At 41.7% G+C, this 16,122-nt stretch overlaps 1 protein-coding gene across 3 annotated transcripts in view; it reads right to left on the minus strand.

Moving 5' to 3' along the window:
- Positions 1-15,166, minus strand: part of FAM204A (family with sequence similarity 204 member A) — a 31,723-nt gene extending 16,557 nt beyond the window's left edge. The window contains exons 1-5 of one of the 3 annotated variants that reach the window (XM_047073507.1): positions 15,098-15,166; positions 10,076-10,317; positions 9,443-9,530; positions 9,272-9,302; positions 9,011-9,110 (exon numbers count right to left, since the gene is read on the minus strand). In XM_047073507.1, coding sequence (XP_046929463.1) covers positions 9,011-9,110; positions 9,272-9,302; positions 9,443-9,530; positions 10,076-10,317; positions 15,098-15,158 — 522 coding nt within the window. In that variant the 5' untranslated portion in view covers positions 15,159-15,166. Of the gene's footprint in view, positions 1-9,010; positions 9,111-9,271; positions 9,303-9,442; positions 9,531-10,075; positions 10,318-14,576; positions 14,670-15,097 lie in introns of those variants that run through there. The other 2 variants (XM_047073508.1, XM_047073509.1) reach the window with 2 other exon arrangements.
- Between the last annotated feature and the right edge of the window lie 956 nt (positions 15,167-16,122).

Below are 16,122 nucleotides of genomic sequence, written 5' to 3' on the forward strand. Positions count from 1 at the left end.
CTGACTTTTTTTTTTTTTTTTTTTTTTTTTAGGGGAAAGGGGTAAGGGAGGAGGACAGCAGGACTTTCTCAAAAAAGAAAGCAGTACACGGAGTTATATTCAGACACAAGCTCTGTATCTCCTGGAAGACCAATACTCTGAATAGGTTTGCTCTGGGCCACGTACTACACATCATCTGAAAGCTCCAGTTCCAAAGCTTTACAATCTGGAATTCTCTCTGAACTCAAGATTCTGTCCTTCCACTTATCCCAAGTCTTTGCAGCCAGTGAACCTGCCTTGTCTTCGTTTGTAACCCTAATCCTGGCACCACTGTATTTATTCCGGCCGTCCTCCAGCCCCTTTCTGGATTCTCCTATCCTCCCTCTCTGACCTACAACCCATGATTAACCTTTTCAAACTCTAAGCCAGCGGTTGTCAAAGTCTAAGTCTGGACCAACAGCATCAGTATTACCCAGGAACCTGTTAGAAATACAAATGCTCTGAATCAGAAACTGGGATCGGGACCCAGAAGTCCACTGATGCTAACTAGGCCCAAGTTTGAGAACCACCGACCTAAGCAATATTTTTAATTTCCTCCAACATCTTACTTTGTTTTGGCCATTCCCAAGCACTTGTTTCTACCACTTTAACACCTAGGTGTCTCAGCAGTGGCAGAGAAAACCCAGTAACTCAATTCACTGGCTTCTACTAAAAGTTGTTTTTCTTTTTTTTTTTTTTTTTTTTTAACGTTTTATTTATTTTTGAGACAGAGAGAGACAGAGCATGAACGGGGGAGGGGCAGAGAGAGAGGGAGACACAGAATCGGAAACAGGCTCCAGGCTCTGAGCCATCAGCCCAGAGCCCGACGCGGGGCTCGAACTCACGGACCGCGAGATCGTGACCTGGCTGAAGTCGGACGCTTAACCGACTGCGCCACCCAGGCGCCCCTAAAAGTTGTTTTTCAAACTTAGCTGAGTGGGCGCTGAATTCTGCCCTTGAGAATTCCCACATTCCTCTAAGAAATTGTTACTTTTCTTATTTTTTCAAATCCCCTCAACCCTACCTCCTTCCTTCTCAGATTACAACCCCACCCTCTACTTCATGGGAGGCTGAGGCAAGGAGAGAAGGGGAAGAGAAGAACCAAAGGTACTGGATGTTCTGTGTCCTTTCTACAACCTTCCCCTCATCCAACCTCACAAGGTGAATCTTCACCCGCACTGTCCCTCTGCCCCTACGGCCTCTAAGAAAGAATCATCTCTTTCCAAAACTAACCCCACCACCTGCGCTCATCACAGTCCTACCTGCTTACCTGTCATTCAGAAGCCTGTGTTTAAATGTTCTCCTCTCTCTTTTGTTCATCTTTCTCACCCTACAAACACACCTGTCCACCCCATTCTGGACCTGGGGGTGGATGGCATGACACAGCTTGCTTTCCTTAAACTGATTTCTTCTTAGGCTGGTACTTCATTTCTCTCTTGTAAAACAATGTATCGGTTGCCTCCTGTCACCCCCTCCCCCAAATTCCATCCTCCATTCGTCTGGTCCACATCCTTCCCTGAAACTTGCTCCCTCTACAGTCACAAATGGCACTTTGTCCTCCTCCTATTTGATCATCTACTATGTCAACTATATCCTTATTCTTAAAATATCTCCCCAAATACCGACCTTCAATTTCCTTGGAGGCCCTTCATCTTCTCTTGTTGAATTATAACTCTAATTATAACGGTCCTCAAGGTTCTGTGATTGGCCCCCTTTTCTTCTTACTCTTCCCTCTTCTCAGTAACGTACTCAGTCCCAGGGCTTCAATTACATCTTATAAGCTGCTCTCTGTATCTCTATGTAACTCAAACCATCTGAGCTCTCAGCTATACCAAGATCTACACCTCCAGCTACTTCCTAGTTACCTTCATATTGAAGCCTTGCAAAGGTAGGGTCTCCAACTTTTTGTTATGCCTAAAACCAAGTTCATCACTTCCTTCCCTGCTTCCCCCTTAGAGATGACCACCCACTGAGTCACCCCTACTAGAATCCTCGCTAGTCTTCAGTGCCTCCAATCCTTCTCTTAACTCTTCTTGTAGGGTATCTCATGCCACCTTCCTGGGCTTCTTCAGGGCCTCGTCATCTCCCGTTTGGAAGATGAGAACCCTCTCCAATCTAGTCTTCTATTTTTCTAAAGTAGAGATACCATGTCATTAGTCAGCTTGAAAACATGATAACTTCTTTATTCCTCTTTATTGCACTGAAATCCCTTCACAATAGGGTCCCCAAATGCTTTCTTAACCCCATCTCGGGCAATGCTATACTTCCCAATCTCTGGTCACATTTACTATTCTTATATGTCCCCTGTGCCTCTGATGTGTTTCTACTGGAAAAATCTTAACCGTCCTTGTACAGCTCATGGCGAATGTTATCGTCTCCACCTTTGCAGGTTCCCTCACCAGTACACACCCACCGATTCTGCTTCACTCTGCCCCGTGCCCAGTACCTAACTGCCTTCCACACTGCTCTCGCCACTCTCTTCAGCACTTGTGGGTCCAACACACTACAGTGAGTTGTGGGTCTGTCTCCCCAGCTGGGTTCCAGGCTGACTAAGGACAGACATGTGTGTCACTGGCGTGGTGTGTCCCAGCACCCGGCCTGGTCTTCTTACATGTTACTGGGTTAGTGATCACAGTGCAATAATCCACGGTTGCATTAATACTGAAAGGACGCCCACCCAAAGGAGGAACATTTATCCACCACTTGGACAAGAAAATTCCACAACAGTAATATTGGGGTATTAATACCCCAATGGTTTAAAAAAGAGCCATATTTTATTGTACTTATTTATATATAAATCTTTCCATTACTAGAATATTCGTTCCTTTAGGGCGTGGAGAATACCTTCTCCATCTTGGACTCCCAGAGCTTAGCACAGTACCTGCCTCTGGACCTTTTTGTTTACTATTTTTACAGTATAAGTAAAGCATTTTATTTAAGAAATGCTAACACAATGGCCTAATGGGGACTCCTTCCTGAACAGAATATTAAGTATCTCCTCAAACAAGTAAGAAAAGAAAATACTAACAGCAAACTCCAGTTTTCCCTGTTCCACAAATTCTGGGGGAGCCAGTAATCTCAACCTTTTATTTCAACAACCTGGTCACTAATAGCATCCATTCTTGGGCCTGTCTGGCTTATTCCACTTATTAGCTCTATGTATTTCCCTCCGATTCCGTAGGCTTCCTAAGATTAGGTAAGTCCTGGCTGCTGCACTCTTTTCCTCCAGAACCTGAGTAACCATACATCTGTGAATAAAAAGGAATCCATTCTACTTCTTACCACCAATACCTTGAATAAACCAATGATCTGCTTGTCAAGTCATTTCGCTGCATCAACTTGCTAACTTACGTCCTTTTGGTTTTTACAGAACCACCATTTCCAGTTAACATCACAAGGGCAGAAAACAAGGATATTCCCCTCCTCTAGAAACTTACATCAACTGCTGAGCTTGTAAGTATAATTTTCACTTAAAAATAAGTCAGCTAAAATTACAAATCTATCACTTCGCCATCAACCCACTCCCATTTCCCCAGCCATTCCCAGCACTGGTGTAATACAGTAGACACAGACTGGAACAGAAACCAGGAGAGGTGGCCACGGCTCCGGGCAAATGAGATTTCCCTAAAGGAAGGGCAAAGCCTTGGTTTCCTTAAAGAAAAAGAGACGACTGGCTTGATAACCCAAATTCTCTCCTAGAAATAAAATTCCACTTACATGTTCAACTTTGTTTTTAGCTCTTTTAAGGTTTTGTTTTTTTTTTTATTCAACATATTTCACTAGACAGAACTGGGATTTTTTCCTCCCTTTTCTTTTTTCCTTTTTCTTTCTTTTCTTTTTGACAGTTTATTTAAATAAAATATAATAGTGCCATTTGGCTCTGAAAAATCTCTGATTCTGTATGCACACCCAAACTTTCTGCTTCTATAAGAAGACATTAACATTCCAAATACACTCGAAATGCTTCACTTGTGGAAAAGCATCCTAAGGTAAAATATTTCCACTATGTTAAGACCATAAGTTAATAATGGTTTACAAAGAACATGGCTGGTGAGGTCAGACCCAGAGTTCAAATTTGAGCTCCTCTACTTACAGCCAAGAAACTCTGGGTGATTCCTAAACCTCTACAGGTTACAGTCACCTCACCCTCACAAAAAACGTGATACCGGAGTCGCCACAAGTTTATGGTAAGGGTCAAAGGAAATATATGTAAAATACCTAGCAAAAATTTAGAATGTAGCATCATTCGATAAAGAAGTTGGTCATATTATTTTATCTAAATCAGGGTACCATTATTAAAACCAAGATAAGGCTTAGCTCTGTATGGCTACAGACCTCATCACAAATCATCAAGGGCTCAGCCCCAAGCATAAGACCCAAGAATTCAACGTAGAGTCAGTAGGTAGTCTCATGAAGTAAGATTTGAGTATTAAGGCTTTTACAGTCTTAAGTTGGACCCGAGAGTACCTTTCCTGGAATCGTCCATGATGTCTCTCACACCACAGAAGTGCGAGGAGGCACAGAAGCACTGATGACTCAGCAGGGCCTAGGTGTGCTTCTAAGATGCCTTCCGGCGGGAATCAGAATTTAGCTGAAGCTATCTATACCTCAGTACAGACCAGTTAGGGTGCCAATTTGGCCACAGATGGAAAATCATCGAAGGCCGGTATCTAACAGGTCCCCAACGAGGCAATAAGTCACCTCTAACTAACAGTTTTGCTGCTGATGCCAAGAAGGCAGGATGACAAACATCAAAGAAACTTCTGGGTACTAGGTTTAACATTAAGGACCAATCCTCCATATGTGCATATGCACAATCTCTTTAACATGTGATTAAGGCTCCTTCAGTCAAACTGCACAATATATTTCTATAGAAATGTTACTGTTAAATATTCATTTATTTAGATAATATATTTAATTTTTAAAGCTGAATATAAATGAATTGTCTGCTACAGTTTGCTGTACTCTAATTAGACCCAAATATCTAAGGGAAAAAAAATAGGTGATCTCTCCAAAAAGAAGTGGGGGGGGGGGGGTTAAGGCAGAACTAAGAATTAGTGGTATTACCTTTATGTATAAATCATACCTACTTAAATTATTTAAATCAGATAAATAAAAACAAAGTTGGGCTATTACTTAGGAAACATCTAGATTTGAGACCAAATGACTTTGGTTAAAGTCTCATTTCACGTCTTACCTGCTGTTTGTTTTCTTACAGAAAATCGTGCTAGGCTTTAGTCAATCTACATTATGAGAATACTGGCCCCACCTACACACCCCCACAGGGATCACCTGGGGATCAAAAGATAATGCTCTGTAATTAATGCCAGTGGAACAGTCGCGCGTGGCGCCTCTACACCTCTCCCCTCCACTGCTACCACTTCTGCCCCCTCCGCACCACTACCCTTCTTCCTCCCTCCCTCCCACTCCCTCAGGGAAGCTGGCTTTTTATATGATTTGTGTATTGGAGTTCCATGTACGATTCTGATTGGGAAAAGCATTCTGCTAAAAATAAATAAATAAATAAATTTGAAAAAAGATACACTATACAGGAACTGTTTCCTCTCATAAACAACTAAAAAAAAAAAATCAGACATTGTGCAATTATTCTTAAAATTATTAAAATTTAACGGATTTTTCATGCCAAAAAGTATCCATGAAATACATATAAAACTACTTCAATAATGACTGGTGACTCATCAAATTGATTCAACTAAGGAATATTTGAGATTTTTATAATGCAATTAATGAGTGAAATTTGCTCTAAAGAAATTTCTATATAGATTCAAAATAATTACGTTCTGATTACAGAATGGTTAGTAAGTCCCAGAACTACTTCCAGAAACACAATTATAGCTGCATTTAATACAAACTACATTTTAAAACAGCTTTGGATATTGGGAATACTACATTTTAAAAATACAACCCTTTCTGCAATGTTAAGAAAACAGGTGATGGCAGTGTCATAAATACATATAATCGGTTGAGCCACAGCTTTAGCTTGACAGTGTTCGAAAAAAGAAGGTAGGAAGGGAGGAGGAGAAAGAGAGAAAACTGGGGGTTGGTTGTGGGGGGGGGGCGGGTACGGAGAAGGACTGCACAGTAGACACAAGATTAAGAAGTCTGTTCTGTTTTACATTCTTGAGGATGGACCGAATACAGAATAAAAGGGCTCTCTCACATATGGCAAAAGATCAGCCTTTGCTCCAGAGAAATAAAATAATGGACTAGAAATTCATGCTAGTTTTCTCCAAACTGCATCACAGATTTTCATGAGCCTCTCTAGATTTCTAGCCTTACATTTCTTCTTAGCTTTTATCTTGGCACCTCCAGCGTGGACATTTCTTCAATGTCTATTTCTTCTGTTGGATTCACAGTAGACTTAAGCATGAGCAAAAGGGGTGCATGTAAAACAGTGAAACAGGATCCCAAACCGAAGTGCAAACCTGCTGGTGTGCAATGATGCTAAACTACCAAGAGAATACGAAATCTGGCCTCACTAAATCTTTTCCTTTTAGGCTTACATTTATTTATAGAATATTGAGTGCTGGCAAAATCCTGGCCAGATGCAAGTCTGGCCAGCACCGGTTTCCTTGTTTAGAAAAACGCCATAACTTTCTTAGTCAGATGTCACTCATATAGAGGGTGTATTCCATTAACAAAACCCAAACTCATAAAATAGATCACTGTTTTTAAAATGATGCTTGACTTAAAACTTCTTTTCCTAGAACACATCTAATGTATAATGTGAAAGAGAAGACTAGTTCATAAAACTGAGTCGTTTAAAAGATTTTGCACAAGGAATCCTAGTATTCATAAGGCTCCTCTACACAAACCTCAAATTTTTCACAATGAATGACAGCCGTATCTGGCCCATATCGAGAAGGGACAATTTCGTATATAGGGTAATAATAACAATCTGATACAGAGAGACTTTTAAAAAAAAATCTCTCAAATTTTCTACTCTTCAGAACAGTTAAAAATTTAAATTTAAAATTTAACTTCAGAGCCCTAACTTCAACTATGAAACTCGTTTAGACACTCTAAAGTCAACAGTTATGAAAAAACATAACAAGTGCTATAATTAATTGAAGATCAAAGACCACCTAATTCAGGAGTAAAACTTCAAAACAATTTCCTATGAGAAGCAATACTGAACCATTCCTTCCCTCGAAAGAACAACCAGCGGTGGGGACTCTGCAGGTCGGCCAGAGCCCGGCCCACCACCACAGCATGACCCTCCTCCCTCGTGCTGTAGAACAAGCTTATGCAATCGCGAGCATCCTTCTCACAAAACCAGTCCTCCCGGCCCACCACAATCACAGGGGTCCAGAACAGGACAACGACACTTTAAAGTGCCGACCAGCGCTTCTGCGGTGAAGCCAGAGGACTGAGGATGGGGTCATAAAGCCTGGGTTTTCATGTGATCTTTCTTTGTAGGCATTTAAGCACTTCTGCACCTGCTTGAACATTTGTGAAAAAGAGATTGCTCAGAAGCAGCAATGATGTAGGAGAAAGTGATCCTAGTTTCAAGTCCCCAGTGCTCTAGAACTTGACGACAAGAATTCTTAGCAAAGCTGGAATCAAAAGGTTTACATGCAAAGTTCTGCTGTCAGTTCCTTAATGCACGTGCCCTCAATGATGCAATACCCCCCAACGATGGGTTTACAGTCTGAGGTCTATTTGACAAGAAATATTGATTAGTCAGTAAATGGTAATGGTCTCTGTGTACACACAGTGATCTACAGAAATGATTCACGAAGGAGGAATCTGTCTACACAGGCAGGATACAATATACCTGGGCTTCAACCAGGCAGGCCCCTGAGCCTCTAGCCCTACCATTCAGTGCTCAGTTTTCATGCTCCTGGAGTCCAGGATGTGAATATGTAAGTTACTCACTCATTCAAGACTCTACTAAGGATTCACATCATCTATAGACTGAGGACGTTCAACTGTGTATCTCCAGCTCAGATTGTCCTGAGTTCTTGCCTCATTTTACCAACCGTCTCTCTATTCCTGCCTGCTCACACCACCCATGCCCTGAACTGAACTTTGGACAGAGGCCACCCTAAATCTTCTCCCCTCCCCAGCCTTCCCACATTCGTAACTAGCATCACTGTTCATACCGCTGCTGAAGGTAACACTTGAATGGCTCTCTTTCCCTCCTCACGCCCCAAATCCTCTCTATCACTTCACAAGCATCAGAGGCAAATAACAAATACTGCCAACTCTCCTTCTACAGTAGACCTCAAATCTGTCCACTCTTCTCCATCTTCTGTAGCACCATTCTTGTTCAAGTCACCGTCCTCTTGCGCCTAGAAGAGACTCTTACCTGTTCTCTTCTTGCCTACTTTTGCTGATCCACAGTCTATTCTCCACACAAGAGCAATCTTTTTAAACACAACTTCGATCATATCAGTCTCTTAACTTAAAACCCTTGAATGACTCTCAACTGCACTGTAACTGAAACCCAATTCCTTACCAGGGCCCTTAAGGTGCTTCATGCTTTGGTTCCTGGCTGCCTCCCTCTCCAATCCTATCCTGGGCCACTCTCCTCTCACTGACTCCATTCCAGCCAGGCTGACCTTCTTACAGTTACTCAAATGTCCCATGATGACTCTTTCTTCCCCAGGACCTTTACGCAGGTTATTACTTCTTCACGAGCATTCTGTGCATGGATGGTTCCTTCCTATCCTTCGGGTCTCAATGGAATGGCATCTTCCAAGAAACGCCCTCCCTGACCACCTAAAGTGGGGTATCCATTTTAAATTTCTTTACAACAATCCTGTTTACTTCCTTCTTAACAGCCTTTTTTTTTTTTTAAATTATTTATAACTACATATTTACATGTTTACCTAGCATCTTGGTTGGCACACAGGAAGTGTTTTAACTTTTTCACTGAATTCATTACAAACATTTTCAAATTACAAGCATTACAATTTTCAAACATTTTCTACTGACTAATGTAAGAGGCCATAAAAAGATATCTTACCTTGTCAATTTTTTTCTTTTTAACAGGGGGGTCAAACCTATCATTGATTCCAAAATACTGAGTAAGCTCCTTCCACTGGGCTTCACTTGAGGTCTGGGCACTGAAAGAAGAGACAAGAACTCATTTTTAGTGTTTTTAATTGGTCACCACAGTTACGAACTACAGAAACTAGTTCCTATGTTTCAGAGGTAAGTAGTTCAACTATTGCTATAAGTTTCACAATACTGTCCAGAATAGGCGAACATTTTAAATTCTACCCACCTTTGAGACTCTTCTTCATTCTTCAATTTACCTGAAAAGAATTCACAAAGTGTCAATACCTGAGTATTCATTTGTTATTTCAAAATTATGTTTATTAAAAATTGCTGAGCTCAATTAGTCACAACTTAACATTAGCACTACTGACAACTAACTTGAATTAAAACAAAGCACCTTTCCTGGAGCGTTTTCTTTTCCTTCTTCTGAATCCTGATGCTGAGCTTTTCTGTTCAGAATGTTTTTTATGCAATTCTTGAAATTTCTATATAAAAGTTAAAAAAAGAAAAACAAGAAACAAATACATTTTGAGGCAAGGCACATATTCAAAAAATTACAAACATGTTACGGATTAAAAATATATTCTAGCATTTATAAAAATACAAATTTAACAAAAGTAGTTCAGTTCTTCTTGAGATACTCTATTCTCTAAGACTCCTTCACAATCTGAGTTTTTATCTTCATCTATTTCTACCTAAGTCAATCTGATTATCTGAGAGTAAAATTCAATGACTCATACAGATGACAAAGAGATCAAATTAGGATAGAAACTCATGTATTATGTTAGGCAAAGTAGCTAATCCTACCAGTTTTTTTCTTCCTCTTTTTATAAAAAACAAAATAAAAATGAAAGCAAGTACCTGAGTGGCCAACGGGTTGACCGCAGACCCACAGAGTACTCTGAGTCAATCTTCCCTATCTCTCATCTCCCCAGAACACAGGCGTTCTGACCACGGCAGAAACACACACAGGAGCACACACAAACACACAGGCACTGGCTTCAATAAGAACACATCACAGAGAACCTACATTCCACATATTGAAGGGAACTCCAGAGGGGCACTCTTCATAGGTATTTACATTTGCCTCCACGTCGGGTTTTGGTCCATCTGCAGGGAAATCTGAGATCTCTGTTTTTGTAATGGCCCCATCTTCGTTATCTTCCTGTGAGTTAAGTCCAGAGTTCTTTAATGGGGCTTCATCTTCAGAATTCAACTCAATATCACTTTCATTTAGGCCAGGAGGTAGCAGCCCACTCCACATCTTTTCTTCTAAAGGGAAAAAGATGAATGTAGACGTACAAAGTAGAAATGGAAAGAAATTTAAAACCCCAAGAGTCTAGCAATTATCCCAATGGTTTGGGAACAGTCCACATATGCTTTCCTTCTTTTAATCTAAAATGGGATGGGATGCACCTTCCGTATTAAAATAATTGAAATCTTTGCTTGGATAAATTTTTTTTTGTCTTGTTTAAATCTGTTATAAGACACACCTACAGATGAATGACTTAAAGAAAATAGGACCTGGATCTCTAATATATGGATAATTTTGTCTAAAAAAAAATAAATTCAGTAAAAGCATTCATTGTTCAAGAATGTTAAGGGTCTAAAAACATACACTCACACAATTTAAGATTTATAATATTGTATTTCAAGCTAACACAATTAAAGAGAGAAACTAAAGTCAGATTTTCACCAGTATTTGAAATTGGAACTTTCAGGGGACTTATTGTCTAAGGAGTAGAAGAACAATTTTCAAAGGAAAATTTTTAGGCTGTGCAGGTAGTTTGAGGAAAGCATGGTGGTAAAAAGAATGTCCTAGTTTTTATTTTTACACTGTTTGCTAAAATAATACCAAATGGAGTATAATCCTAACCATTTAATAAAAACATATAGCTTTTTTGAATAAAAATACTGTATTTAGGAAACTAGGGTGAAAGTTCAGGATAATATTTATCATTAGCTCTATGGCCCATTGTAGAGAGAATATTAACCGCTGTTAAGTTTATCAAAAGTGATTTTTAAAAATTGGAGTTACAAGCATTTGCTAAAATTATGATAATTGAGTACATTTTCACTACTAATCTCCTGGCACAGTCTATTCTAGCATACATATTCAGTCAAAGCCACTTGGTTCAAAAGATGCCTTAAAAAAGAGAAGTTGGTTGTACTGCTCATGGTTTACTATCAACTTCAAGGAATAAATAAAATGCAAGGATCGAAATATTTTTTGCTGAGTTTTCTGCCTCCTATTGTGATCAACCTAATGAGAAAACCATCACCATTGTCTCTGAGACAAAAAAAAGCATTACGGATTTCGCATTAATCTGAATAACGGATTCTTGATAACCTTTAAGGACCTCCTCCCAGGTCAAAAGAATCAGATCTTATTTCTGGCAGTTTGGGTGCAGCCTCATCAGTTGTTAGCCCTCTGAAATAGCCTCACCAAAATACTCTTTGGGCTTTTTAAGAAGGGCTCTGATAGCTAACTGCTCCAATTGTAATCCTCACCCCACCACATACCAGCAAATCATTTTCACCACCTTTGACCCGCAGTTTTTTTCTTCTGTGATACGAGGATAATTATATTGGGTACAGGGTTATTCTGAGAATTAAATGAGATAAGCTATGAAAACGCTCACCACAGTTTGGGAGGTTCTAGGGGCTGGATCAATGCTAAGCTCTTCTTGCTATTAGTATTCCTGTGACCACACATTACATTTTCATAATTTCTATTGTGGGTGGCGACATTCACAAGGTAGGTAGTTTTGAGGTTTCTAAGGTGGAGGTGCATTCGCTGCATTGATACAAGTCATTTACTTCCCGGATTTCCACGATCTAACAGAAATTTCTATAAAAAATACTGGTGTCTGGTTTCCTGAATGGAACAATAAAATCAGAAGCAGGAAGATAATGGAACCCAGGTTTCAAGGCTCCTCTTTTGCACAGGTCGTTCGTTCCAAAGCATTATACCTAATTTTCTATTTAGAATCTGTATTCCTTTTCTTAAGGAGGAGACCCAAAATTACATAAGCTCCAAGCCCCGTAAGGCCTGGATCCATCCTAAACCTGACCTGGGGGTTTTAATACTTGGAATGGGTAATAGATGCTTTGGTAGCACAAAAGACGTCACGTGAAATATGCCACTATTGAAAAATGGACGTTATGCTATCAACAAAAATATTTCTAGCGTTCTGAGGAGCAGACGGAGGGGGGGAATGATAAAAAGGACCAACATGACTTTGCCGCTGACCTATAATATACCTTTAGGCTCATTATCCATTTCAGAACTTAAGGACAGTAACAAATTTCAGATTTAGCTTTCTTAGCACAACTGGGGCTCTATGTTTGAAGCCACTGTTTCTCTCCCCTGTCCACAGCGTCTTGTGCATGGCCACTGTGTGCCGGGCACTCTTTAACACACGGGGACAGCAGTGTACAAAACGGGCAAAAATACCTAACTTCGTGGAGCCGACACTCTACACACACAGCAAGACTCTGTCCGTCAGCAGCCAAGTACGACTTGGCCCACGCCGTCAGCTGTGGCTGCTAAGGAAAGGCAGGTGCCTCTCTGACGGGCACAGTTTTCCCACTAGAGCACTACTTCGGTGTCCCTACAGGGTGGGTCTATGCCTTGGGCATCCAAACGTGCCTCACGCTGGGGAGCACTGTCAGTTGCCCTGGAGTTGCCTTTCCCCGCCGGCTCTCCAGCATTTTTTGATCACTTTTAGGCTTCCTCACAATCATCTGTTTTTAGCGCTTGTTGATGTGGCATTAAGGGTTGTCTTCAGGAGGACACTGGCTGGTGTGATAATTCCTTGTGTGTGCCCACAGAGAAAAAAGAAAAATCAAAATAAACTTTAAATACCAGATTCGACATCCAAATCCATAAAATGAGACAAAATTCAAATAACGCACGTTTCTGAACTCGATTCCCGAACATCTTTAAAGGGATGTGCCTGTGCCATTCTCCTGTGACTGTTTAAAACATAAAAAAAAAAAAAAAAAAAAAATAGATAGAGGGACAGACAAAGGCAACTCGACGACCACCGACCACCGACAAGCACAGATAAGTCACTGAGGAGCCTGCAAGGTTGAGCTGTCCACCTGAGCAGCAGCCGAAGTGTAAATCAGCCAATATGAAGGGGCTGCTTTGCGACTTGCTTTGGGTTCACGTTTGAAAACAGTCTTTAAACTCGTAGTATCTATATGTCATTCACACGCTTCCAATTGTACCACGTTCGGCCTCCTGTTACCCCTGTTTTGGCTGCTCCGAAAAGTGACTCTCTAGTTCGTTGAAGCGTCCCTCACCCCGTGCCTTATTTTAAAGCAAGTCATTCCAAATTACCCTTTCAATGTGAAATCTACTCAGCCATTCTCAAGAGACGTGATATACGAGTCAGAGGCAATACCGATTAAACCCCAATACCCCAGTAGATAAGGTTTCTCTCTTCAACCCAGCCACCATAGCCAAGATTTCTAGTTTTCAGTAAGACTGCATGTCAGACAAAACACCTAAAAGATGCTCTGGAGAAAGCAAAAGGGACTCCAGTTACAACACAAGAAACAACTAGAAAGAAAAACAAATCAAGTCAATGCTATATATGGCACATAAACAATGTGACAGAAACTCTTTTCCCGTTAATCCCTACAGCAACCGTTCCACTAGGAATTACTATCTAAATCCCTTTTAAGGTGAAGTAACTGACTTGCCTGATGCATTGTGACCTGTTTGTTTTAGAAAAACAGAACTGGATGGCTTCAACTCAAAAGCTTTTAGGGGGCAGAGTTTGAGCAGTAATATATTCTTGGAGACAAAGATTTGAGAGTGGATATGAAGAATGACCTTAGCCTGTAATTCTGTTATCATTTGATCAAGAAAAAATTTTTTCTCACTCTTTAAGTGCAGAAAGTTATCTAAGATGCTATACTAACTTGTATACATAAAACTCACAGTCAGAGGTGTGGGTAATAATGTCAAATTTTCTGGAAGATCAGGCAATTGCCTGTCACCAAAACCCAATCTGAGCAGTTTAATGGGTAAAGGTCTCCCGTCTCTGATATTCCAGAATTTCAATTCCACTGCCACTATATGAAGCTGTCTTATTTCCCGTATTTTATATTCAATTAGACATAACCACAGAAATCTGAATTTTGTCTGATCTGAATCTAATCTTGACTTTTGTGTAACACTCATAAACCACCATCCACCATCAATGTTAAAACAATTTGCACGATAATCGGTTTCTGTGACTTGGAATTAGTTACTTAACAACAACACTTTTAAGTATGCATCAACATTCAGGTTCAACTGAATCAGAGGCCTGACTTCCAATTTAAGGTCCCAATCCGATTACCCAAACTATTTAGCAGGACTTTGTACGTATGCGTATGTTTCAATGCGAGGCGGTTATTTGTTTAATCCAGGCCTGGAAAACACGTCCCAAGACCCTGCATGGAAAAGACTGACAGTTAACCAATAACATTTGGCGGCTCGTTTTTAAGTCGGATGCCGCCGTGAGAATACTTACTGCAAGAGGGTGGCTCTAGAAAGGTACACCTCTTCCTGCAGGGCGGCACCACCCTGAGCTCGGCAGGCTCTCCGGCGGCAGGGCCACGCTCGGATCCCCAAACGGGAAGAATCCCATCCCGGGCACAGAACTAAGCGCCGCACAATCGGGGGCAGGACGTCTAGCCTGCTGACACTGGCACTAACAGCAGCTCTTTCCCCGGGATACAGCAGTTGTAAACAGGAGCCTGCTTCCCCGAAGGAAAGCCTCTTTCCCCCCCCCGCCCCCTCACTTTGGGGTGGGACGGAGAACCCCTCTGCCACCAACAAGCTCGGGAAGGCGCTGCGACGCCCCTTCCGAGCAAAGCAGAGGCCAGCCCCACCAACGCTCCCGTGGGCCCCGGCGGGGGCTTTGCTGGCTCGGCCGTGAGGCTGTGAGGCCGCCCATACTGGCTCGCCCGCTCCCCGCACGCGGCCCTCCCGGACCCGTCTCGTCGGAGCCCCGGCCGGCGGAAAGGCGGCCCGGAGATCAGCGGTACTCACCCGTCAGGAGCCGGCCGCCCGGCAGCCATCTTATGACCCCGCCAACACCGCGCCTTCTCATTGGCTCCGGCATCTCGGCCAATGGGCTGGGGCCGTTCTGGCCTCGGGGTCGTCATGGCAACCGGCCGCGTTTAGCTCCGTTTCGAAATCTATTTGCAGCAATGGATTCGTCTCTTTCTACTTCTTTTCTCTTACCGTTTCCCCCCTTTCTTCTAAACGTTTTTAAAGGCTTTGTTTTTTTTTCTTCCCCATTCCCTGCTGCTCACTGGTGTTGGGGGTGAGGAAAGTATTGGCTTAGACTTTGAACTGAGTTCATTCCCCAAGGAGGGAGGTGCTCTCTAGGCTCTCCTGGGAACGTTTCCATTCATTCATCCTTTTACCCCTCGCTCCCTCTTTCTTCCCTGCCTTCCTTTTTTTTTTTTTTTTCCTTCTGTACGTATTTATTGAGCAGGCACCGTGCCAGCCTTGTTTAGCGGAAAACAGTCCCGACTCCTGCTCTCCTGGTGCTTACCATCTGCTTCACTGACCAGATGTGTGACATTGGCTAAAACCTTGAGCCCCTTTTCCGTGACCGCCACTGGTTCGGGCCCCAGGGAGGGGCTTGGGGTAGCGTAGAACCTAAGAAAAAAGAAACCCAAAAAAGCGCTATGAAGGATATAAAGCAGTATAATGTGATAGTGATGGGAGTGCGCGATATTTTAGAAATGCTTCCATTTTTTGAAATAGTGTTCTGTAATAAGACTAAGAATATTTTCCTATTTTCCAGTGTCGTGAGGACGATAAAAGAAAATACGCATAGTCCATAACACATTGCCTGGCCCACAGTAATATTAAGTCTTAGCTACCTGTTGTCACTGTTGGTAACATGATCAATAAAGCTTTTCTTTGAAACATTCTAAAAATGTGTAAGAATTTTTCATCGCACTCTAATATATCATGATTTAGTATAAACAGATGTTTAAGCTTATTAGTTAGCTACCCATTACCTCACCCTCAGGTCCCAGAAGGATATGCCAGGTTTATGG

This window comes from Lynx rufus, unplaced genomic scaffold (genome assembly GCF_022079265.1).
Source record: "Lynx rufus isolate CCGP_SWC_20201006 ecotype Redwood Valley unplaced genomic scaffold, mLynRuf1.p SCAF_11, whole genome shotgun sequence".
NCBI lineage: Eukaryota > Metazoa > Chordata > Mammalia > Carnivora > Felidae > Lynx > Lynx rufus.